The sequence below is a fragment of the Stylophora pistillata genome, chromosome 5 (genome assembly GCF_964205215.1).
Source record: "Stylophora pistillata chromosome 5, jaStyPist1.2, whole genome shotgun sequence".
Lineage (NCBI taxonomy): Eukaryota > Metazoa > Cnidaria > Anthozoa > Scleractinia > Pocilloporidae > Stylophora > Stylophora pistillata.
The window spans coordinates 14,377,641-14,401,934 of record NC_142523.1 but is presented as its reverse complement, the minus strand read 5'-3'; the positions used below and the strand labels follow the sequence as shown (position 1 = coordinate 14,401,934).

At 36.3% G+C, this 24,294-nt stretch overlaps 1 protein-coding gene and 1 long non-coding RNA gene across 4 annotated transcripts; one reads left to right on the top strand and one right to left on the bottom strand.

Annotated features, from left to right (window-relative positions):
• Positions 1-267: 267 nt before the first annotated feature.
• Positions 268-23,584, bottom strand: LOC111335781 (S-adenosylhomocysteine hydrolase-like protein 2). Of its 3 annotated transcripts, none has more exons than XM_022941775.2 (19): positions 23,415-23,584; positions 22,738-22,798; positions 13,130-13,191; positions 9,981-10,068; positions 9,189-9,289; positions 8,381-8,452; positions 8,194-8,224; positions 7,883-8,084; positions 7,737-7,806; positions 7,585-7,631; positions 7,081-7,144; positions 6,440-6,528; positions 6,224-6,294; positions 5,750-5,844; positions 4,983-5,081; positions 3,690-3,758; positions 3,229-3,307; positions 2,374-2,494; positions 268-1,803 (listed from the first exon to the last, which is right to left on the bottom strand). In XM_022941775.2, exons 1-19 carry the CDS (start codon positions 23,499-23,501, stop codon positions 1,797-1,799), a joined length of 1,515 nt encoding a protein of 504 aa, XP_022797510.1. In that variant the 5' UTR covers positions 23,502-23,584; the 3' UTR covers positions 268-1,796. The 3 variants fall into 3 exon arrangements, with proteins under 3 accessions (XP_022797510.1, XP_022797512.2, XP_022797511.2); XM_022941777.2 differs by lacking the exons at positions 22,738-22,798; positions 23,415-23,584 and adding exons at positions 13,568-13,661; positions 13,742-13,898; XM_022941776.2 differs by lacking the exons at positions 22,738-22,798; positions 23,415-23,584 and adding an exon at positions 16,137-16,185.
• Positions 13,905-16,839, top strand: LOC111335784 (uncharacterized). The gene is made up of 3 exons (XR_002695381.2): positions 13,905-14,164; positions 14,251-14,356; positions 16,488-16,839. It is a non-coding gene; the product is annotated as an uncharacterized LOC111335784 (long non-coding RNA).
• Positions 23,585-24,294: the final 710 nt, after the last annotated feature.

Sequence of the window (24,294 nt, the reverse complement as noted above, 5' to 3'; positions counted from 1 at the left end):
GATGATCATTTCCTGTTTTCTCGTGACCTTTAAGTGTGGTTCAGGGGTTATAGTGTTGAGGAGAAATTGGATGCTAATCACTATTAGGTTTGAAAGGGTCAAGACTCCCTGTGGAAGCCCTTGACTCTTGCAGGTTGGTTACAGTAAGCTAAAAGAAAAAAAAAGGAGTCTACAGTGGAGGATATTTTTAGAGTTTGTTATAGGTAAATCATTTTGGTTAACAATGTGTAGAGGTCCATGTTTAGACATGAGATGTATCTAAACAGATGCGGTGACATGGCACAATTTTATTGAATGCCACTTATAATGTCATTAAACACGCTCATTACAGTATCATACAACAGCTGAAGACTTGGGAGTATGGGATATAAAAAGAAACCAAAAGACACAGATGACAGCACAAGCATATTTTAAATAACTTCTTCATCTAGGAAAAATTAGCAAACTTATAATTCAATCGACTTGATAAACAGGCAGCTTTTCCATTTATTTAATTATCGGTGACATGCTTTGCACTTACTTTGGAAAACTGCTTAAAATTATTATTAACCATTGCCTGGTCTGAAGGCTCATTAATCATGATTATGATAGACTTAATTATGTCAGTGATACATAGACATCTGGTTATTGCGAGAAATGATCCTCACTATTAAGTGAGATCTATCTACCAGCTGTTGGTTGGCAAACTAGAATAGTCATACCTCCATAAAATTTTTAATGTAAAAGAAATCTAACTAAAGTATCACATTAAGGGACCTTGAGCTGTTACTATGGCAATGCCTAGACAGCTTTGGCCAACTGAAATAAGGAAGCTAAGACAATTTAGACAATTTTACAAGAGACTCAATGTGTCTCCTTTCTGCAAGAGCACTAATCCTGAAGCATTGAGTTTGCAAATGGGGTTGCTGTAAACAAAGTCCCTACATTTCACTGATTTTGCACCAATTTTCAGAAACAGCTATGAAATGGACAGAGTTTTCAAATGGCTATTCCCAGCCATTGTTCTGCTCACAAAATCTTTCTTTTCTTTCACTGGCAATTGCTGCTGTAACCATCATTTAAAGAACCCAATATGTGCACCAGAGATGGAAAAAAATACTTTTCATATTCTTTGCAGTTTGCATCAACACCCCCATTTAGTACTTTTAAGTTATTTCCTAACTTGTAAAGACCAAAGAAGAAATGCAGAGGGCCTTGTGTAAAAAAAAAAAATAAAATGAAAAAGGCTCTCAACAGAACCAAGTTTACTCAACAAACAGTTGGCAGATAGATCCTGCATGATTACCATATTAGTGGCCATAAGCAACAAATTAACACCTCTCTTATACAAAATATAACCTCTTATGCTTTATTGTAGACAAAATCAAGCAATGCACATGACAGTCTATACTTGACTATCTCTTTGACCAACCAAATTAATTAATTTCCTACTTTTACATGCATATGACAAGAGCATGGCACAGCCCCACATACATGAAGCATTTTTGCAGAGAAATGGCAAGGCAAAATAACACATGCCTCTTTAAAAATGGTGTACTACACGAGGTGATTCATGGAAATGGACAGAGATTACCAGAAAATGACTCAGACTCATGTTTAGAAAGATGTCTATTCCAAGAAACTCTACATCTAGTTTTTCAGCTTTGACTACAGTGTTACTTGCAGAGGTTGGGCAGACTAAGGTTGGACCAAAAGTTGCAAAATACTGCTTTCTTTCATAAATAGCAATTTTAAAAATGTTCAATGAATTTACAAGAAATTTATCCATGGCTGTTGTGGATTCCAGTCCCTGGCCATTAGTATCTGTAGAAAAATTATATTCTTGCTTAGAAACAGAAATGATTGTAAGTTGTTAAAACATGGAAACTCCAAACATCAATAAAACAATTGCAAAGCTATGTCCTTATATTTGTAGTTTCTCAAGGCTTTTTGTCAGTGGATTTGTTTAAGAATGAGAAGGAGAGATCAAGAGAAAAATAGCTCTTTTATGGGAATTCAAAACAAGACCAATACTCCATTCAAATGATGTACTCCTTTGACTTAGAAATAAGCTGTGAGGGGATGTGCACCTTATGGTTTGTACATTGTGCAAAGCTTTATGAAACAATGAAGCAAAGAAACCTGAAACAACACCTACTGATTTGCTGCTGCTGAAAACATGATTACCATAAAGCTCAAAATAGAGAGACAACCTCAGTGAAAGTTCTCAATTCTTGAAATGACTTCCAGCAATTTTTTTCAAAATATCAGTCACTACTACCAACTACAGTTCTTCTCGGGATTACTCTCATGAGAATATTCAGACTTCACCATGAAAATATCTATCCCCACGTCAAACCATTTACTGTAAAAGACACCATTCTTAATTCAAACCTGTAATAATTGGGTTTGAAAGGGCCATTCTTGTTAACTCCAAGATATTTTGCTTGTTCCTCTGTCAACTCTGTCAAATGGCCATCAAATGTTGGCAAATGCAACATTGCTACGTACTCATCTGAAAGGCAGCAGACAGAAATATAATTAACCCTTGCATTTCCAACAACATGACACTAATTTTTCTAAACAGTACATAATAATAATAATAATAATAATAATAATTATAATAATAACAATAATAATAATAATGACCTTTATTAGCATACTTCCACATAGTGACTCTTCGCTACTAATATAAAAATTAACTATATACATAACACTTACAATAAATCAAAATTGATAAAATAGTGAATAATAAAAACTATACTAGATTATCCATTGCATGTCAGTATGTCTCTTAAGATTTATACAAAAAAGTACATGGTCACTGCAATTCCTTAGCTCCGCAGGAAGCTTATTAAAAGCTTCTGCAGCTTGATCTTGTAGAGTGTTCTCCTCAATTTTGTTGGCAAGTTCTAATTTTGGTGCAGCTAATGACCTAAGACTATATCTATTTATGACATTTTGCTTGGGTTTTAGTGGAAAGTCCTCGTTGTATAATAACTTGTGCGCTAGCTTAGCTATATTAAATTCTAAACGCTCTTTGATTGTAAGCCAACCTAGCTTTCTAATATCCTGGAGTCCAGCAAATTTAGTTAACACAAAACCCGCACACATTGCATTTCTTGCCAGCTATTCCAGAGTTAAGTGTTTTATCTAGAGCCATTTCTCCTGCATTTCTGTTATTCTCCCTACCATTCTGTTTGAGAGAATGTAAAAACTGTAAGGAGAACCGATACACTCATCACTTACCCATCTTCTTGGGCAGAAGATAGACATCATGTTTATATCTACCAGGAGGTGCCTTGAAAAGTTCAATTAATGCTATAGCCTGTAAGAGAGATAGAGAATAACACGTGGATGTGCTTAGGTATGGAATTTCTCTTCAAGTGTTCAACTCCATAGTCCAAGAGTGAGCACAGCTAACAAGTCAGATTTTGAATTGAACACAAGAAATGACATCTGCTTTGCCATTCATTCATCAGCCTGACCAAGTGGTGAGAAAGGTGATGGGTAAGCAGCTGATTATTGATATCAAACACATAAAAAATAATAGTAATTTTTCTGTGCAATGTTGCATCTTTCCACAGGGCTGGAAATCCTTGTAAAACACTGCAGCTGATACAATAAATACAAATAACATCACTTATGCACATCAGAGCTTACATTGTTGAACTATTTTTCAAAGACTTCAGATCAAACTCTTTTCTTACCTGTGTTGTTGATGTAATGGATACTACAAATGAAGGAACACTAGAGCAACTCAGATTGACCAGGCGACCCTATAAGAAACAAAGTGGATACAGTCAACCTCATGTTTGAGAGATGTTGCCACATGGTAGTGAACATTAGTACATGACTCAGGCAGTCAGAGGGCCAATAACTAAAACCAACCAATCAAAATGCTCTATTGCCCGTCCAATATTCTCTAAGTATTGGACTGGGCACTGTCCCGAATGGTCCCGAATGATACCACACTTGTATCCCTTTGAACTTCAGTCGTATAATAAATCTCTTATTAACCAAGCTTGCTCAGGACCGTACTGGAAGAATATTGGCCCTCGCTCTTTTTTGTACGGACCGAGCGCAGCAAGGTCCGTACTGTCAAGACCTCAGGCCGATATTCTCCCAGTACGGCCCTTGCACTTGGTTAATAAGAGATATATATTGTTACGCTACAGATTGAAATAAGGAGTGTTGAAGCCACAAGGAAATTTAGAGGCCATAGTTACATCTGTAAAAACATTATCAGCTGCTGTATTTAACCCTTAACACCCAACATCAGTATGCATATTCTCCATACTGTTCTCTATATGTTTCCTAAGGTGTTGACAAGGAGAATTTGTTTAACAATCAAGAGCTTCTTTTGTTGGTGATCATTTCCTCTATTCTCATGACCTTAATGTGTGATTCCAGGGTGATACTGTGGGGAGAATATCCTGGTCACTCTTAGATGCCACAGGGTTAAAAGTCATTTCCTTTTACCATCACCTCTTAGTTAACTAATCATAGCACAAAATAAAAATCTGAAATTTCTCTAAGTTTTTTTTTTCCCCTTCAATAAATTTTCCAGTAAGGTGAACTAAAACCTTGATAATTATTAATTTAAATTAACAACTGCATCACTAAGTGAAGGTTGAGTGCCTGAAACATCCAGGAGCTTCCACTAATGGCAGCCAGCTCCTAGATGGAAACTTCTCCCATGGCTGGCAAATACTTGCAACCCAGCCATGAGCCACTACACAGGAAAGGGAAACAGGCACCCGTCACACTGAATAAAGAAAGAGGGAGGGCATGGATGGGTAAAACTGCCTGGGAACGCTCTAAGAACACGCTCAAAGCACATGCAAGAACACCTAAAACGAAGAGCACATGGAATTCCGACCCGTGTGCATTTGCAAAGATACTGCTGACTGCAAGAGAACACTGACACTCTTTGCTAACTCCATTAAATTGCATTTAACCACATCAAAGAGGGGAGGGAAGAGTTATAAGAACTGATATACCTCTGCAAGCAACACAATTCTCTTGCCATCTGGCCAGATGATATGATCTACTTGGGTTCTGACTTTCTCCCATGTCAGATCTGAAGTTCTTAAGCTAGCCTGTAAACCAAGCCAAGTGGAAAGTACTGTATTACTGTTGTGAACATACAGACCGCTTAAAGGGGACTATATGTCACATTGTGAACTTGCACAATGAGTTCTACCTGCTTGACACCAACGGGTGCCAAATGGCTATTAGTCCCTATAACACTGACAAGAAATGAAGCCCATCAATGTAAAAGCTGACAATTACAAGGTATTTTGCTCAGGCACTGTTGGGAACAATTCACGTTAATTGCAATTCAATATGTAGACAATTTTCCCTCCAATCATTTTCTGTAAATTTAACCTTTAGGGCTTTCCCTCTTGACGAAGACTACCAAGATTTGCCTTTTTTTTCTTTCATGATTGCTTCTTTCTCCTTTGTTTTCATTGTATTTTGCCTTAGGATGTCATAGGAAACTCCAAAAGGCCAATGGCAGCCATACTGCTGAATCCAAAGACATTATCTTGCAAGAGATTTACAATTTTCATGCAATAATGCAATATGTCTTGCTTTCTCTTGCAACCAAAATATTTTTTTCAGTGACCATTTTATGATGAAAGTTTCTAAATGGAGAGTTGATAAAAAGTTGAGCTCAGAGCCTTGTCCAATCACTATTTCATATTTTACTTACTATGTTGCAAACATTAGTTAATTGGCTTATCAGATCATATCTGAATCTTACCACATCAATTTCTGTATTTGAATGCCCCATGTTACAAACAATACAGCCATTCTTCATTCTGTCCAAATGATCTCTTGTAACCACATGCTTGTTGCCTGTTGTGAGAAAAAAAAAGATGCAAAGAGAAAACTCGCATAAGTAAAGTCTGTTGACATCAAACACTTCGCCCTTTTCATACACACTCTAGGCAGTAACGTGATTGCTATTCCTCTTTTTTATGCTGAGCACAGATTTCAAGTATTTGCTTATCATACAATGTAGTTAAGCCAAATTTGTGTTACTTAAAGGTACATACAGTTGCAGCTTTAAAACTGACACTTTTATTGGTAATTCTAGCCACCATTTTTGGCCACTTAGGCCCAAAAGACGATTAAGACATTTTTTTTTTTTTTAATTTTGGGCCTGAATATCTTATCAAATATCAACCTAGACATTCAAAAATTAAAATTGTTCTGACTTTTGCTGGTTAGATACCTGTGCAAGTGATAAGGATGTCAATATTTTTCACCACCATGTCAATCTTGACAACTCGGAAACCATCCATGCTAAACAAAGTATGTACAAAAGAAAAAATAATGACCATTAATAAATATTTAAAATTTGTCTCAATCCTTGCCAGGGCTTCAATGAAGGTCTCTTGCAATCATTAATACATGTGCACCCAGACTAACGATTAAGACATGAACCTACCAAGCTTGAAGACCACAGATGGGATCAATTTCTGCAACATACACTACTGCACCAAGACCTTTGAGCGCTGAACAGCAACCCTTGCCAACCTGGTAAAACAACAGATCATCAGTGATCATCACAGTCATGGCTTGTATTAATGGTAGCCAACTAGCCACAGACTAGTAGAAATTCAGTTTTGGCCAGTAGTTTTCGATTTCCACTCGTCAGTTTGGCTAGTAAGTTGAAAAGTTAGTATTGAGCCCTGGCAGTGTTTTACTTTTCTACATTTAATTCTTTAATCCTTGACACCCTAACATCACTATGCATATTCTCCATACTGTTCTCTACACATTTCTTGAGATGCTGACAAGGAGAATTTGTTTCACAATCAAGAGCTTCTTAAGTTGGTGATCATTTCCTTTCTACTGCAAGGCTGTGGTCTAGCAGTGCCCGGTGGCCCCTGGCACCTTACTCTTGCTTTTGGGTGACTCAGGAATTTTAGTTTTTTCATACAAAGCATATACTGGGCACCCTGGATTTCACAGTTTCAAAGCACTGGGCTCCATTCAATTTTCCTTAGAGCACAGCCTTGTACTGGTGATCTAAATGTTTGATTCCGGCGTGATATTGAAAGGAGAAATTAGATGCAATCTATTTACCTCTCCATATCCACACACAAGAACCTGTTTGCCACCAAACATTACATCTGTGGTTCTCTTTAAACTACGAAAGGAAGAAAATTAATTTCAACCACTTGATTCCAAGATAAATAGAGCTGTAACATCTCCTTAACATATAATATTAAGAGTAGGGCTGTGTATACATAAAATAACAATTACAACAATAAAAGTAATATATAATATCATAATTAAAAATAGAAAATGGTAATAAACAAATAGCAATAAAGAATACAAAAATGTGTAAAGCTAAAGGGTAAATGTTTAAAAATGTCACCATTATACAGTTTTAAATAATATTTAAAATTTATTTCAAGGAAATTCTCTAAAAGCAAAGGTGGAGATTTACAAATCAGAGGCAAACACTGAGCAAGACTTTTTAAAAGTTTTTTGCAAGTCAACTATCAAAACAAAAAAAATGCAATACAGCACAATAATATTCATAAATGTGAATTTCCTGTAATTATTTCTAAACCATGTACTTACCTATCTAAGATTGATTCTCGACAGCAGTACATGTTGTCAAACTTTGTCTATAAATAGAATATTTATCAAGTTCTTAAAGTCATTGTTCTTCACAGATTAGGGTTATTTTCTGTCTAATTTGTATTCAAGTCTGAAGTTTCAACTACACTTACTTTGGTGACTGAGTCGTTGACATTCATGGCTGCCACCGTTAGTTTTCCCTGCTTGGAAAGCTGGTACAACCTTAAATGAATTAAAACAAAAGTTAGGATGCAAAGGGTTAAATGTTTAAGGTTAGAGGTGAATCAACAAACCTAACCTGTGAACCCCAGTGACACTTTCTTCCACTACTCCACGCAGGGTGTTAAAAGTTCCGTTGAATTTCTTGTACAACAAATGAGTTGCATCGCCACCGTCATCCAGCACCATGTTAGGCTGCCATTTGTCTGCTGTGATACACTGCTCGATGCACCACCAAAAGTCTTCCTCAGACTCTCCCTTCCAGGCAAAGATGGGGTAACCTGGTAACCACAGTGAACGATTGGTATTAGACAATAAAGTTTAGAAGTTGCATGTACTTCACAAATTTTAGAACATACATCCAGAAGTTGAACAAGACAACCAACTAACCTGCTTCAGCCAAGGCTGCAGCAACCTCATTCTGTTGAAAATTATAAAATCAAGTCAGTGGCATAAGGAAACTCTACAATCTGCATACAATATGCAAGATAAACCTAAACAAGCATTTTCTTCCACAAACCTCTTAGGACATAACTATGACAGTAAATAATTAAGATTTTGTGCTTTTCAAACTAACCTGTGTTGAGTAAATGTTGCATGCACACCAGCGAACCTGGGCACCCAGAGCTGTGAGGGTCTCTATCAGAACCTGAATTTTACAAAAGATGAAACAGTATGCAATCAATTGTAAAGAATGTATTTGCATATTTGCATATAAAACTAAGGAGTTGGCAACTGAATATATATATATATATATATATATATATATGAATATATATATATATATATAGTTTGAGCACTCTGGCATGGCTTAGACGATACCACAAAGGTTGGATCGTTTGGGGTGACCATATTGGTTCTCCTCCATCCTAGCATTAGCACTGCACTGATGAGGCCCAGAAGGCCGAAACAGTACTGTCTGCAGTTAGTTATATATATATATATATATATATATATAACATTCAATGCTGAATTTTACAAGTTAGAGTAGTTCTACAGGTGTTAACTCCACAAAAAGATAATTTTAAAAAAAAAAAAAAACAAACTTTCCTAAAACTGTTTTCAACTCTTAGACTTAAAAACATAATTATTGAAAATCACTTGAGTATGAAGTAAAACAACAATGCAGCCAGGGGTTTCATTAATGTTTTCTGCAGGAGGGCAACTGGTTTTCACAGGCAGGCAAAACTCTTTGAACTGAACTTCTTTATAAGATAAACTTTCCTCGAGATGGTCAAATCAGGTGGGCAAAGCCGTCCTCACAACCGGTCAATTTGCCCGGTGCCTGGCCCTTAATGAAACCCCCGAATGCATATAACAAAAAACCCAAATTGTAACTGGTTGATTTTGTAAATTGAAAAAGGCATAAAAACTTGTTTACTCACTGCAGCCTGCGCAGTTACATGTGTGCAACCAACAATTTTTGCTCCTTCTAATGGCTTGTCCGTGCAATTCCGTTTTCGCAGGAGCATAAGACCTGGCATTTCTGTAGGTAAAATAAGTGTAACACTGATGAATATTTCACTTATTTACCTATGATAATTCTATAAAGATTAATTAATTTTTCCAGAATACATTTGTATGCATTGCTGAAAAAGTACCACTTTAAATGGAACTCTTATTGATGTTTCATATTAAAACAATGAAAGTCCTAAAAAGAAAAAGAAAAATTTTCTCGTGAAAGAAATGATATACTCTTTTTACTTTCATCTTTATTTCCAGTATGCCAAATGTACTTAGAGCAAAATTCATACAAAACTATACCAAGTAAACTTAAAATAAAAACATAGAATATTCTTCATTATGGTTACGATCTGTTTTAACCAAAAAAAAACTACAGGAACCTCTTTTCCAAAATTCAGATGATTTTCAGATTGAGGATTAAAATCAAATTCAAATCTGAGAAGCAAATTTCACATGATTACGTTCTGTAACACTGTGAACAAAACAAAAGCTTATAAAGAAAATCACATCAAATTGGAGAAAAATGTCTTGTGCTGGTAAATATTCACTACACAGCGCACAAATGGCAAAACTGTCATGACAACAGAGGCAGCCCACAGTACTGGAATAAAAAATATGTTACATATTAAGTTATTTAAGGGTACGCTGGATTAGATTGTATTATTAAAAGACAGTGAACAAGTCCCTCTATCACAACATAAATTTCTGCTTGCCTTGTTCAGCTATTTCAATTTCCCTGCGACCAAAGTCAGCCAGCTTAATATTCTTAACACAAAAATCAGATCCACCGCTGCTGTTTTTCTGCACATAGAAAATGGATGTATCATACTCTACTCTCTACAGTGCTTATACTGTTACTAGGGTCACTTAACCACTTTCACTTCCAAGATCTCAATAGTCATTCTCTGTACCATCTCCCATACAATTCTTATAATGCAAGTTTGAAGAATTTGATATTAGATCAACTACAGTCTCAATAGCAATTCTCTTGTCTGTCTGCCATACAAATCTTGCGATGCTAGTGCCAAGACTTTGGTGTACGATCAACTAATAATTCCCTAATAGTCCATTTCCGAATTACGATTGGCCTTTTTTTCAAAACGAGGCCTGGTGCTCAACCATAAGTATGAAAATGAGTTTATTTGCATGTGAATGGAAACTTATTACCATACAAAGGGATGAGCACCAGGACTCGCTTTGGAAAAAAGAGGCTAAAGGCAATTCGGAAATGAGCTATTGATATTTTTTTTCATTCTCATCACTTGTCTGCTTGATATTGAATTGATATTGTAAGGAGAAATTCTGTCTTGGTCACTTATAGGAGTTAATAAAAGAGTAAACTATTTAAAAAGATCAACATGTAATTTCTCCTTGAAATTTTGAGACATTTTATTGCAAACACAAGTGATAAGGAAAGGCCAGCTTTACAGCTGAAGGGTTTTATCTTGATACAGCAACAAATTCTCTTGTCTCTTTTTACAAGGAAATATATGGCTTTAGGTAGGGAGAATCACTGCTCAGATCTTGGGAGTTCACCGATGAAACAAAATTGAACAATCACAATTCAAGAAATAAATGACGATTCCTGATACACACAACTTTGTCACTCACTACTTTGGATCAAAGAAAAAATGAGGGTCTAAACGAAAGTCATGGCTTGTTTATTGCAATTGAAGTTATCAGTTTGGTACACGTAACCCTAGCAACATCAAACATAATATGAAACAAATTGTTACAATATTTTTCTCTGTGGACATGTCTGTGAAAGATGCACTTGTTTGTAACAGTTCATGAATGTTAAGTGAAAAGTTAGCAAAAATGTCTCACACAAAATGAAACAAACTAAAGAAACAAAATGGTAGAATGAAAAGAACATAATCATTAACAAAATAAAAACAATAAAAAATAATGAGTAAATAACACAGAACAAGAGAGATGGTAGGAAACTGAGAAGAACAGCAGCAGCAAAGCAACAGCACACATAAAATTAACGAAAACAAACAATTAAACCTTTCATATATCTAAAAAACTGCGGGTTTCTATAACACTGACCTCAAATATAGATGTAAAGTCCTAAGCTTCATACACTGCCATGAGCATTGCTTATGCAAGGTGTTATAAAGACAGACATAAAGACAGCACAGCAGTTGAAATGTCATGATCAAACATTTGGTAGTCTGACTATTATCAAGAGTTAAATGATGAAACATTTCATTTATCTACAAAACCACAATGAACACAACATTTTCCATACAAGCATTCCTGTGTGACAATGCAGAAGAGCCTGACCACTCAGATATCAACTTATTATTGACTCAAAAATATTTAAATTAGCAAAAATTCCCAAATGAACTGTGTGACATGTATGACAATGCAGAAGAGCCTGACCCTTCAGATATCAACATAATTATTATTGACTCAAAAATATTTTTAGCAAAAATTCCCAGGAGAACTGAAGCTCAATTGACTCTGACCAATCTTTCGCCGAAAAAAGAAAACAAACTACCTCTTCATCAAAAATGTTAGTCTGCAATTCTATAACTTAAATCTCCTTCTTGAGAACATAATGTATCAACTACAATTTTTTTCTAAGTATGTCTTTCAATATTTGGAAAATAATGCTCAGATTCAAAGTAAGAAATGAAATGCTCATCAACAAAGGGGAATTTTAAAGAGGTACAATCAGAAACAATTCTTATCCAGTACATTACACCTGGCCAAGGATTAGGGAATAATCCTTACAAGTGTACACAAAGATCTTCTTCTTCAACTTTATAATTCTGTGCTATATTTAAATGAGCAAGTATCTTTTCAGTTGCCTTAAAACTATTTTGGATTAGTGAAAACTGATTATATTCATATATTGTAATAATAACTAAGAGACAGTCTTCAAAATATCTTACAGCCCAGAAAGTCAATACAGGTATCTATTTTGCTTGAACAGCCATCCATGAAATTACTATTCTGTGGTTTATCATTGTGTTGAGATGCTGAGCTGTGTGAGTAGAAAAAAACCTTGCAGCACACTTTCAGTCAAATGCTGAAAAAAATTTGTAACAAACAGCCAATCTCCAAGAAACAAGCACAACCAAATTCCAATAGATGCCATCTATATTGTCATGCACTCCACAAAAGCCAATATAATTAAGCTGTGTCACATAGTACTCTTTTCATTGCATCTATGCACGGAACCTTTACAAATAAACACTTTTAAAGAAATAACAATCCGTTGGCCCAAAAAAGTTGAAAACCTCAAAATCTTGATCAGAAACCGGACAATTCCTTTAAAGAACGCTCATTACGTAAGCATATGACGTCATGTTTGCCTCACCGGTCACACTTTACTAACTTTAAGAGTCTTTGAACATATTGCAAGGTCTACACCATCTCGGTAAATTTCCCCCAACGAAAGTATTTTGTTTTTGAACCGCAGAAACCAAGAGGAGTAATTTGTGCTGTTGATATCTACGTATGACACCCACCGATGTTCTCTCTTTTTATTTTTTTTTTTCATTCTAGCTATCGATTGAACGGCTGGTTGGAGTTCATTTATTTATTTATTTTTCAGTTAAATATACGCTCGCTGCTCTCACTCTTAATTGCCGTTCACTGCTTCTGCTAATTTTCATAGGATATGAATCCTTAAAGAAAACTACACACAAGCTAAGAACACCGGACACTGTCGATTCAATATTCGCTCAATTGAATCAAAACACCCTGTAAGCTTTGCTTATTCTAGCTCGTACAAAGTTTTATGCATATGTTATTAGCATTTAAGCTTTTAGCAGTGAAGATTGAAGGCGAAGAAACAGGCAAAGAGTTTGTAGATAAAGTTTCTTTGATATCAGATTCAAGCACATACCTGTGATCTTTCCCTTGGCGATACATCGTCTTCATCTGATGAATAGCTGTCTGAATAGCTAGCTGCAAGAAGGCGAATAATGTAAATTTTAATGACATGAACTGCTGCTTGCAGATAAGCGCAGGCACAAGTTACAAAAACTAAAACTACTCTAGAATCAATCTGGAAATACATGGATCGTTCAAAGAGGAAACCTAAGATTCAAAACTTCTGTAAGAAAAAGTTTTTTAATACTGTATTAATACGATTACAATTTGGAACTAAAAATAAAGAGCGGCTCAAGATCACATCCCAAAGCACGAAGACGAACGAACTGTTGAAGGAGTACATCCTCTTGTATGAAAACTCATGAAATATTGAATTCTCAGACGGAACAGGAGAAGAATCAGAATATGGGAAAGAATCTTTAAAAAAGAGTAAAATACATGCTCGCTTCACCTGAGCTTCCGTAACTGTCTGTGGAAGACACCGAAATTGAACGCCTTCGAAGGCGAGGGGGTCGCCTCGACATGCTTTCAGAAAAACTTAAACCCTAGAGCGAAAAAACGCACTAACTGTCAGACACATATATCACAACGCATCGAAAACTATATCAAACACGAATGCCGAAACCTCTAGTGCCTTAAGATGAGGCGGTCTTTGCGCAGCAGCCGGAGACTTGTGGACGCGATGATCACCTTCCGAAGCCGCCATGTTATTGTAGTAACAAATGGCCTACATAGAGGCATGGAATCGAGGTGACCAATCGGACAAGAGCGCTCAACTGGAAAAAGGAAAAAGATACTTCCCTTCCTCTAAACAAATAATTCTTCTTACATTTTGACGCAAAAGTAGACTTCCTGTACATGTTGATGATGTACTTAAGAACTCTTTGGGTGGTAAAAAAAATTAATCTTCACAATCTACGAACAATATATTTGTGAAAAAAACGTGTCTCTTACTCGTCGTCGACGCCAAAAGTTTCCTTTTCTTCTCTCGGCCGAGTGACTGATGTGTCCCAGAATGACGCACACCAGAAGCAATTCAAAGAGTCAGGTGTGTAAACGGGAAGCCCTTAATTTGAGGCATTTTTGAAACAGGTGTGGAAACTGAACTTAACCACAAATTTTCGCTATTTCTAGCCTCGAATACGGAGGATAAAAAATCTTCTTTCTTGGAGTCCGACTAAGAACTAGACACAACCGAAAGAAAGTCAAACGCCGTGGCTCGTGGTCTTCAGATATTAAGGTAATATTTTCACATTTCAAAACAGTTTAAGACCCAGAACACCCCTTCTTCCCACCTTGGTAGCAAATAATTCGGATCAAGCGATTCTTCTCAAGTTGGGAAAAACATTTTTTAACAAAGGAAAAATATCGAACCGAGCGTCATTTATGAACAGCACCAATGACAAACCTAAGATTAAAAGAAGTTTTTTAGTAAGAAATTAAAATCTTTTGCCTGGTTATCGGTATGAATACTAAAAAGGATGGAAAACGCAAATTTTCAATAAAAAAGAGTGACTTTTGAGCGCGCATTCAAAATGGAAATTTTTTAATTTCTGGTTTTGCCAGACAGCTGACAACGGAGGATTTTAGCAAGACCGTGAAAGGATATTCTCAATCTCGAATTTGAAATTTGGAAATTTCAGTTAGCCTCCTTTTCATTCGTTGATCGTCGAGCTTTCAAAGAGATGCACTGAGTTTAGGAACGGAAAATATACGACCGTCAACCTTTGATTTCGTAATTTTTTTCCTTCTTTTGTACGGTACGAGCAAGAGAACAATATGGCTTATTGCACAATTTTTCAAGTTTTTTGGCAAGTGTCATCGACAATTTTAATTTGTTATGCGCAGCACATGGAAATTAGACACAGAAAAGAAGAGTTTTTTTTTTTTTTTACAAGTGAGTCAAAAGCACATGTTTGATGACGTTAGACCATGGACAAATGGGCAGCACTGCATGTACATATGTAAAGCATTTTTCAAATTCTCTATAATATTTTGCAAGCTTGAATAATATTTGCCTATAAAACACCCTAGATTGAAGAGTGATTCGTACTCAGGTACTGGTTTTAAGGAATAATTTTATATCTCAATGAAATCTGAAGATTGCATTCTTAGTAGAAATGATCGATCGTTGTTCAAATAGCGCTTCATATAGAAAATGATGAAACTTGCAAGTCAGTATGTCTAAAATTATTGAACCGGAAAGAGGTGTTTTGAAGCTCTTCATATCGGTTGGTTTTGCCGTGATGTTATTGGCTGTAAGACTCAAGTGACGTAAGTCGGTCGTGATTGGTCTGTTTCGGTGTGAGCGATGAGGACGGTAACATATACCCGAAATGTTAAAAGTGTCTACAAACCTTTTTTTAACCTTAGTATCCAAAATTCTGAATTTCATTACTCTGTTCGATCTGTCAAAGTTTTCTTTTTTAATTTTGGTGGAGAAGAATGGGTTTTCAATTGAAGTGTATCCCTTAATTGATCCTTTTTTGAAATTCGTATCACTTTCCTGCTTGAAAATGTGTTAATATTATAATGAGAAGTATTTCTTCGTCCCTCCCAAGGGTGAAAGGGTAAGTCTTTTTTTTTTAGCTGAAACTGTAGATGACACCATAAAATTTCGAAAGATTATTGATAGGGGAGCGCACATGAAATTTGACGCTGGTATAAATGTTCTGTGCCAGTGAAAACGACTTATTTGATTTTTCATATACTAAGATGGAAAGGGTTTTATTTCCCCGGATACAAACCCAATGGAAAATGTCTTTTGAACTGTCAGTTTGACGGAATGATGGTGAAGAGGAATATTTCTACTTCAACCAAGATTCTTTTTTCCTTGCTAAGGGCTGTTAGCTGAATACAACGTGCTCCTTAGTTGATAGGAATTTTGTGCTGCTGCAATCGTAAGCTTTTGACATTAGTGGGTTTAGTCATTCAACAGTTCTACCATAGTTATATAATTATATTCTTATAATTGAGACAATTCCAGAACGAAAAGTATGGAATAGAAATCAAATTCTTACCTGACGTCTGAGTACAAGAAAGAAATCGGACCATTTTTGTCCGGAGACACTGATTTGTGTCCATATTTTTGATTTCGCTCGTACTTTAAATCAATTTCAGATAGCTCTGCAAAGCAGTCATTAAGGGCAATGATATAACTTTGGTGTATTCACTACCTTTGTTGAATTTAGAATACACTATATGCATATTTGAATTAAAAAGTGAAATATTTCGGTTTTCCTTATTGTTGTCACAGACTTTAAAAAGCGCTTCTACATGCATGAAAATGAATGATAATCGTAGCAACATTATTTCCACTCGTACTATCAAATTATTGATTAACTGTTTTTGCTTTTTGTTATGTCTTGCAGGCTTACCCGCAAACCGGGATACCTTGCTTCATTACATGGAAACAAATATATATCACACGAGACACGGGGGCAAGGAACTGCAGAGGATCAACCTACCCCCCATCAGCAAACCCCAGAGGGGTCCAATCGCCGTATTTATATATTCCCTGATTCCCTGCCCCGTCCAAACCAGCCGCTTTCAGCAATTTCATCCGTAATTTGATCAAGAAATGCTGAGGTTCTTCACTCCGCGATATGATCAATAAGTAATTTCTCATTTAAATATCAATATATGGTCACACAGGCAGGTAATGATAGTAATATGCATATAAATATATACATACATAAATAGAATAAATGTTTGAAAAGAAAATTTTCCCTGAGCGGGATTTGAACCCACGTCCCCCTGTTTCCCTTGTATACAGAATAAATATATACATACATATATATATATATATATATATATATATATATATATATATATCGTAAGTCGTTAATGGAACTCTCAGGCCAACAAAGGTGCACCGCGCCAGGAGGATCAATAAAGATTCGCAGTCCAAACCTCACAGCCAACACGAACGTAGAAAGTTTAAAAAATTACGAGGATGAACAACTTCTGACGTAAAAAATATAAAAAATTTTAATCAAATTTATAAAAAAATTTTAATTTTTTTCACGTCAGAAGTTGTCCATCCTCGCAATATTTTAAACTTTCATACGAATATATATGCATATATATATATAAATATATATATATATATATATATATATATGTATAGGCTCTAAGAGGCACAGTCACAAAAGCATTCTGATATCATATGCAGTATTAGTTCGAGAGAGCTAGCTATCTAACCAACTGACGTAAACTGATCATTGCAATACAAAAACAGCATTTAACACGGCACAGAGCCAAACATCGGTCGCTGCAGTTAAAATACAGCGTTAGTGCTTTGACGTCATGATCAAAGTTCGTCAACTTGCGAATGCCCTTGACTCTCGTCTAATACGTCACGTGGTGCAAGGCTCGATATGATCACGTGATACAGCCAAACAGGCTACCTCATGCTAGATCATCAAAGAGACAATTGGCATCTGCAAATCATCTGTGCTAAGAAAAGTCATAAACACCAAGGAGCTACTACAGTTTATTTGAGTTTCGTTCTCTTCCCTTTGAAAAGAAATTCGTGAGCGAGCCTTGGATTTTGCGTCCTTCTCGAAATGCTTCATCAAATATACTCAAGTAACCCTTTTGGTACGCAACAGAAAACCATTAAAGCATATCAAAATGCTAATAATCAATGGATGCAGTGGACTTTGGAAACTCTTAAGTTTGTTATTCAACGCGCGCGACTGCAACAAAAGAGAAATTGGTAAACAACAATGTTAGGAATTTTTGAAATCTATCATTTAAAATTTGCACCTTTCTTGTGGCGGGAAAAACAGAGTTTCAGTGGGATCAGAATAGAAGCTTTCTTTAAAGGCCTTGAAGCCCTCCCCAAAAACACAATATCGATTCAATCTAACTGGGGAATGATTCAAGGAAAAGAACAACTAATTTTACCACAATCGGCAGCAATGTCGCAATCTGATTGGCCAATTTGCCGTTGTCGATGAGAGTACAGACAACGCAACTCGCGTCAACATGTCACGCAACGTGTCACGCACTGCAAAAAATCGCTTTATTTGACGTTCAGTTTGTGGTAAAAAAAAACGAATCGGCAGTGCTTTAACGTGGTCTGTACTCCTATCGACAACGATATATACATTTTGACCACTGTGATGAATAATATCGTTGTCGATAAGAGTACAGACTAAGCTAAACCACTGTCAATTTGTTAAATCGATTCAGATTGTTGTTAAGGCAAGTCCCAACAAATTCAAACAGAGAGATTCCAACGCTTTACCTTTAACACCCTAACATCAGTGCGCACATTATCCACACTGTTCTCTTTACATTTCCTGCGGTGCTGACAAGGATAATTTATGCACAGTCCCTTCAGCTGGCAATCATTTCTTACATTCCCACGGGCTTAATGTTCGATTCTGTTCGAATACCGTAAGGAAAAATTAGCTACTGGTCACTCACGGTGGTTAAAAGTACCGTTGATCACTTTTTAACTGCAATCACGTGCTCGAATCACTGAGAAAGTCAATTTTCCAACACAATATGCAATTCAACTCGTTCAGAAATGTCTGGTTTAATTCACGACTCGTTAATTTTTTCACTCTCCCTTTTAGTGTTTTCTTTTGAATTTTCTTATTTTGAACACGAACACAAATCAGGCTAGCAGGCTACCTTGGAAGACTTTCGATATGGGTAGCAATTTCGATACGCACGCGCCCATTCCTTTCGCTACAACTGGACTTTAAACTACCATTATCAAGGTCCTAGCCAGTTTCCAACGAATTTAAGCGGAAACTTTTATGCACTGAAACAAATTTAACAGTAGTTAAGAGGCCAAAACCGTCGATAGCCTCAGAATATTAAAAAAAATGATACCTGGCAGAAATACCAACAGAAATACCGACAAGACGACATTTGCTTGTTCTTTAGAGACACAGCATATAAATAAAAAACATAAATAAAAAATTAGAGACAAAAGATTTGTGTGTAAACTGACAAATGTAATCAACTATCATATTATGTACAGTAACCGAGATACGAGAGCCCTAGCTGCATGGTCAAAAATCTGTTGCTAACTCCCCATGGAAAATTGAAGTTTATTTTATAAAAGCGATAGAGCGCACGTTCTATCGGTTTGCCGACGTGAGGACCCACGCAGGATGGCAGGATGCTCGGTAAAAACGAGAAAAGTTTGTAAATCACGAGCCAGGGGCGAGTGATCTATAATCTTTCCTTGTGCTCTCCAACATCCTACATTGGCTATTACGTCGACAAACCGATAAAACGTGCCGTATATTGCTTAAATGAGCCCGAGATTTCTTTCGCGTGATTGTTGGTGATGACGAAGTCCAATTCTAATTGGTTTAGCTTAAATTTCCCTGACGTTAAACACTTAACACTGAACAAGATTGGCTCATATTAATATCTCTTTGCTTACTATCACACACCTTCAGCATCACTATCTATCAAGCAATAGCCAGCGAGAAGTGTACCCAATCAGATTGCAGCATTTTAGAAAGAAAGTTTGAAGATTTATACCAATAGTGGACACATTGTATTGGGAAAAAAGTCAGAACTTAATTACACAATTAATATCAACTTTTTTAAGACTCCAGATTCAATATTCATCGTCTAAGTGATTGCTCGTTCCTGCTGAAATTTATATTTGCAATAGCGTGGAAATATACTCTTCCAGAAACGAGAGTGGTAAGATTTTCTACTTTTTTCGGGCAAAGAAACAAAATTTTAAGATAACAAAGCAAAAACTGAGAGTTTCTTAGCAATGCCAGTGACTATGTTTAGCGATAACAATAATAAACATAATAAGAAAAAAATGGGAAAATCGTACAAAAGCGTATCTAATATACACCTAACAAAAAAAAATTACGTCGTATTGAACCAAGTGCAAATGTCGCCGGCAGAAATATAGCCTGATTCCATGTCACCTACTTCGATATGTTTTGTATGGAAAGAAATAAAACTACTCAGCGAAATTAATCTAAGAGTAACAAACTAAGGATCTTTTAACTAGCGCTTCTGTAGTAAACGTTTCAGTGGCAATCTTATTTTTTATATTGCACTTGAGTAGATTATATTTACAAACGATAGTATCTTCGTTATATTTGCGTTTCAACAGTCAGTCATATTGATCTGGAGACAACCTTTAAACGTAAGTTAGATACTTAAAAATACAATTTCAATACTATCTTATCTTCTAGGAATATCTAAAAACGGAGGAGTGATTTTGGAGTTTCGGGGCGAAAGAGGTCCAATTCACCCTTGAGGGTACTTCGATCAGTATTACCGTTAGGAAGAGGAAAGGACAAATAACAAAAAATAAGACTATATCGACCGAACAGTCTTAAAGGCTTTTCAAATCCAAGGAAAATTGCGTTTTGAAAATTATCCCGATTCACAATTAGGTGAGTACTATTTTTTTTTTCAAACCGGAAATCAACATACAAGTTTCGTTAATGAAACTTCCGGTATCAATGGATTGTTTGTCTGCCCTTTGTCTATGAACTGATCGTCACAATCTACTTACAAGAGCTTTGTCCTCGACATTTCGCATGCGAGTCACAAACAATTTTACAGCTTTGAACATTCAATCGACGAGAAAAAAGGAATCAGTAAGGTGTACGAAGTAGATCTAAATAATTATGTAAAAAATAACGCTGTCAAGATTTTGTGCAAATAGAGTGACGCACATGTGATAAGCATGATTTCGTAATAACGTCCTTTACTGTATTGTACATGTACAGATTACAAAACTTTGAAACTATTTCTATCCGTTTCATGCTATGTGTAGCATTTACGCGCATGTACACCGAGAAGATCTCAGCTTCAAGGCGCAAATTTTCCATTTACCAGGCCATATGTTTTGTTGTATTTGTAAAGGCGTTTATCTGAATTCTTCTATGCTCACGTGTTACGTAAGAGGAATACCGCAAAGGTCATTTGTATTTTTAATTGCTCGATAAAGGATCAAGGACAGGAGTATGAAATGAGCACAAAAGAACTCGTGTCGCCGTCACAGACTATCCACGTGAAGCACGTATGACGCGTGACAAAAGCGTTCTCTTTGGAGTCACGTTGGTCTAAATCAGTAAATGAGCTTCTAATGATTATTTTAATTACGTTTCTTTTTTGGGAACATAAAAGTAATATATATATAAACAAAATTAACTACTATAAAGAAGGCACTTTCTCTCCTACACGCTGGCACCAAGAGTTCTAAGAAATTTCGTTCCAGAAATTCCTTCGAAAGGCACGGGTCGTACACGAGCTTGTGACCTAACATTGTATGTCACGCCATGCAACGTAGACGACTGTTCGTGAAATATTTGCCAGAATCTGAGAAAATAAACCTTTAAGAAGTGAGAGGATTACTTCTTCAGGCTGCAAGGCTTATTTTGTGCCCCCTACCAGTGTTGCATTGTTTCACACAGTCGAAGCCGTCAACTCTTGATTGATTGTCACGTAATATGAACAAGATATTTGCATATGTCGACAGAAATTGCATTAGTGACTGGGGATGTGATTTAAAGAGAGAATCGAACGTGATTATTCAGTCTCTCTGAAGAATATTTTCGGAGAAAAGTGCGATCAGACGAAAATTCGCAGCGTAAGTTTTTCAGTTCGCAAAAAGAAGCTTTAAGAGACGCGATCATTATATAGGGACTTCATGACGTCGGGATCGAAAATGAAGCGTATTTTTTTAGCGTTTCAGATTGGTAATATACAAATGATATTCAACTAAAAAATTTTCTAGAATAGAATATGAGCATTTAACGTCCTTGCGGTACACCACGACGAATATACGACAGTGAACCCCACAGAGTACAAGGTAAATACGAAAAACAAACTTCAGCAATATAGACTACGACTGAAGGAAACCTAATATATTAAATTAAAGAAAGCTGTTGGCCATATCGGAGTAGCCTTGTATTTTTAATGATGTATTCAACACTCTTTAACATTGTCCGGCTTCGTATCCGGAAAGCCCGCCACTCCACCTGTTACACGAAAAATCATCGCGAAAATCCCACTGCAGAATGAAAACGTCTGCAAATTCATGATTGATGATATTATTTGAACAGAGAAGCTGCAATAGTTTACTGCCATCCTTATTTGTTTAAATAGGATTTTTGCCCCCTGCAAATTCTAGAATCTATAGGTCGTTTATGGCGAGACAAGAGAGACATGTAGAAAGTCACGCAATATGTTCCTTGTATTTGCATAACGATGTGTACAAATATTTCGAAAAGCGAATTGAGAACAGAAAACGCCTCTCAATATAGTTTAAATAGAGAACGCTTTTTGTATGTTTTACATCCACGATATCTGGCTAATTTACTGAGGTGTGGAACTTATTGGGTAAAATTGATTCATCGCCTGAAATGCAGTCTGTGGGGTTAGTTACATCATAAAAACGCGGTGATGAGTTAAGAAAAATAATAACAATCTTAATAGAAAAAAAATCGTGGGAAGAAAAAGCAAGGTTAGACAATTCAAGGAGAGGAAACTTGCGATCAAGCATAGATAAGCAATACACCTTAAAATCTCGACGGTGACTTCGGAGTACAACTTCAATTGCCTGGAATTTTAATCGTGGTCGGGAGAGAATCGACATTTCAAACAACAAACCTGAACTGTCTATCGAACTGCTCCGGGATATCGATCTGTAAGAATTCTGCTTGCGGATGTACTAAAAACAAGAGCGAAATAAACTGTTATCATCTCACGTAAGCCTTACTTGAAAAACAGGAACGAACTAGGCGATTAAAATCTTTATTTATATCATTGTTGTTGAAGCTGTTCGTGACATACATAGATTCTCTCAGTTTGGCTATCAGGCGCTCTTCACTATGTCATGTTCATTTCTTCTTGACATGGAACTATTTCCAAGTTCGATCACTTTTAACCAACTAATCTTAACTAAGGCTTAGCTGAAAGGCCTGAAGTAATTTTAACCAGCAATTTTAACAATAACAGCGACACATTTAACATTGTTTAAACAGGTATATAAAACGCCTATGAAATATTTCTTAGCCAAGAGTCAAGAAAATTTTAAACATCAGACTATGTAATTGGGAGGAGGCTCGAAAGCCTAACTAACGGTGAAGGCAAGAAGTACCCCTTAAATTTGCCTATTTGAAGGCGAGAAAAAAGGACCGTCCAGAAAGGAAACGCTGCGGTTGAAAATCATTGCTGTCTTACTCCAGCTCTGAGGTTGCGTGAGCCGGCGTTGAAATATCATCATCGCATCATTTCCACCTTTCGCCGGATGCCAGTAGAATTTCAGTAAAAAACATTTCACTTACTCGTTTATTTTCATCCGCTTCGGGTTTGCCAGCTTTGGCTGAGTACGACTGAATGGCCACCGAGTTCTTCCGATTCCACATCGACATCTTTAATGAAATAATCCAAATCTTTAACAAAGGTCGCGGCGAAGCCCAACCGGCATCATGTATATTTCATAGCTGTTTGGAGTTCAGTTTCTTTTTATAATGCATTATAATGGTTTACCAACCAGCTTCTGTATTGTGTCATGACGTTGACGTTGCCGTGACAACCGGGCTTTGTATTGGACAGAAACGAAAGGCAGAGAGCTATATATTGCGACCAGACAACAACTCATTGAAAAATCCAATATTAAAAGAGGCTTTTAACCATAAACAGTGTGTTTGAACCTGTATGTGTATGTGATGTAGTGTATATTTGAGTAATAACATTCTCGACACGGTTGGCGTAGTTGCCTAAGGACTGGACTCTAATAGGTGGAACTAAATTATGGTTCCTTCCGTTTAAGAACTTCGTTTTCATGACAGTTTCAAACTCAAATCTGCAGGGTCGCTTTTAAAATTGCAAATTCCGAAATAAACGGCGCTAGTATCAGAAAGATTGCCACTTCATCTTTAAAGTAAAATATCTTGTACTTTGGAGTCATGCAATTTTTCAGGCACCAGTAGATATGAACAATAGACATTGTTTTGAGCTTAAAAAAGGACATCTAAGATATCATGATTTATAATCCTCTGAGTGTCAGAATTTCATGGGAAACTGCAAAGAAGTATTCATCAATTCGCGCTGTGCACAGCCAATAAAAAAGGTGATATGTTGTGTGTTTCCAACAGTTAAGTGCCAGCGGCAAAAAAAAAAAAACTCATCACAATAAGAGACTAATTAACCAATATCAGTAAC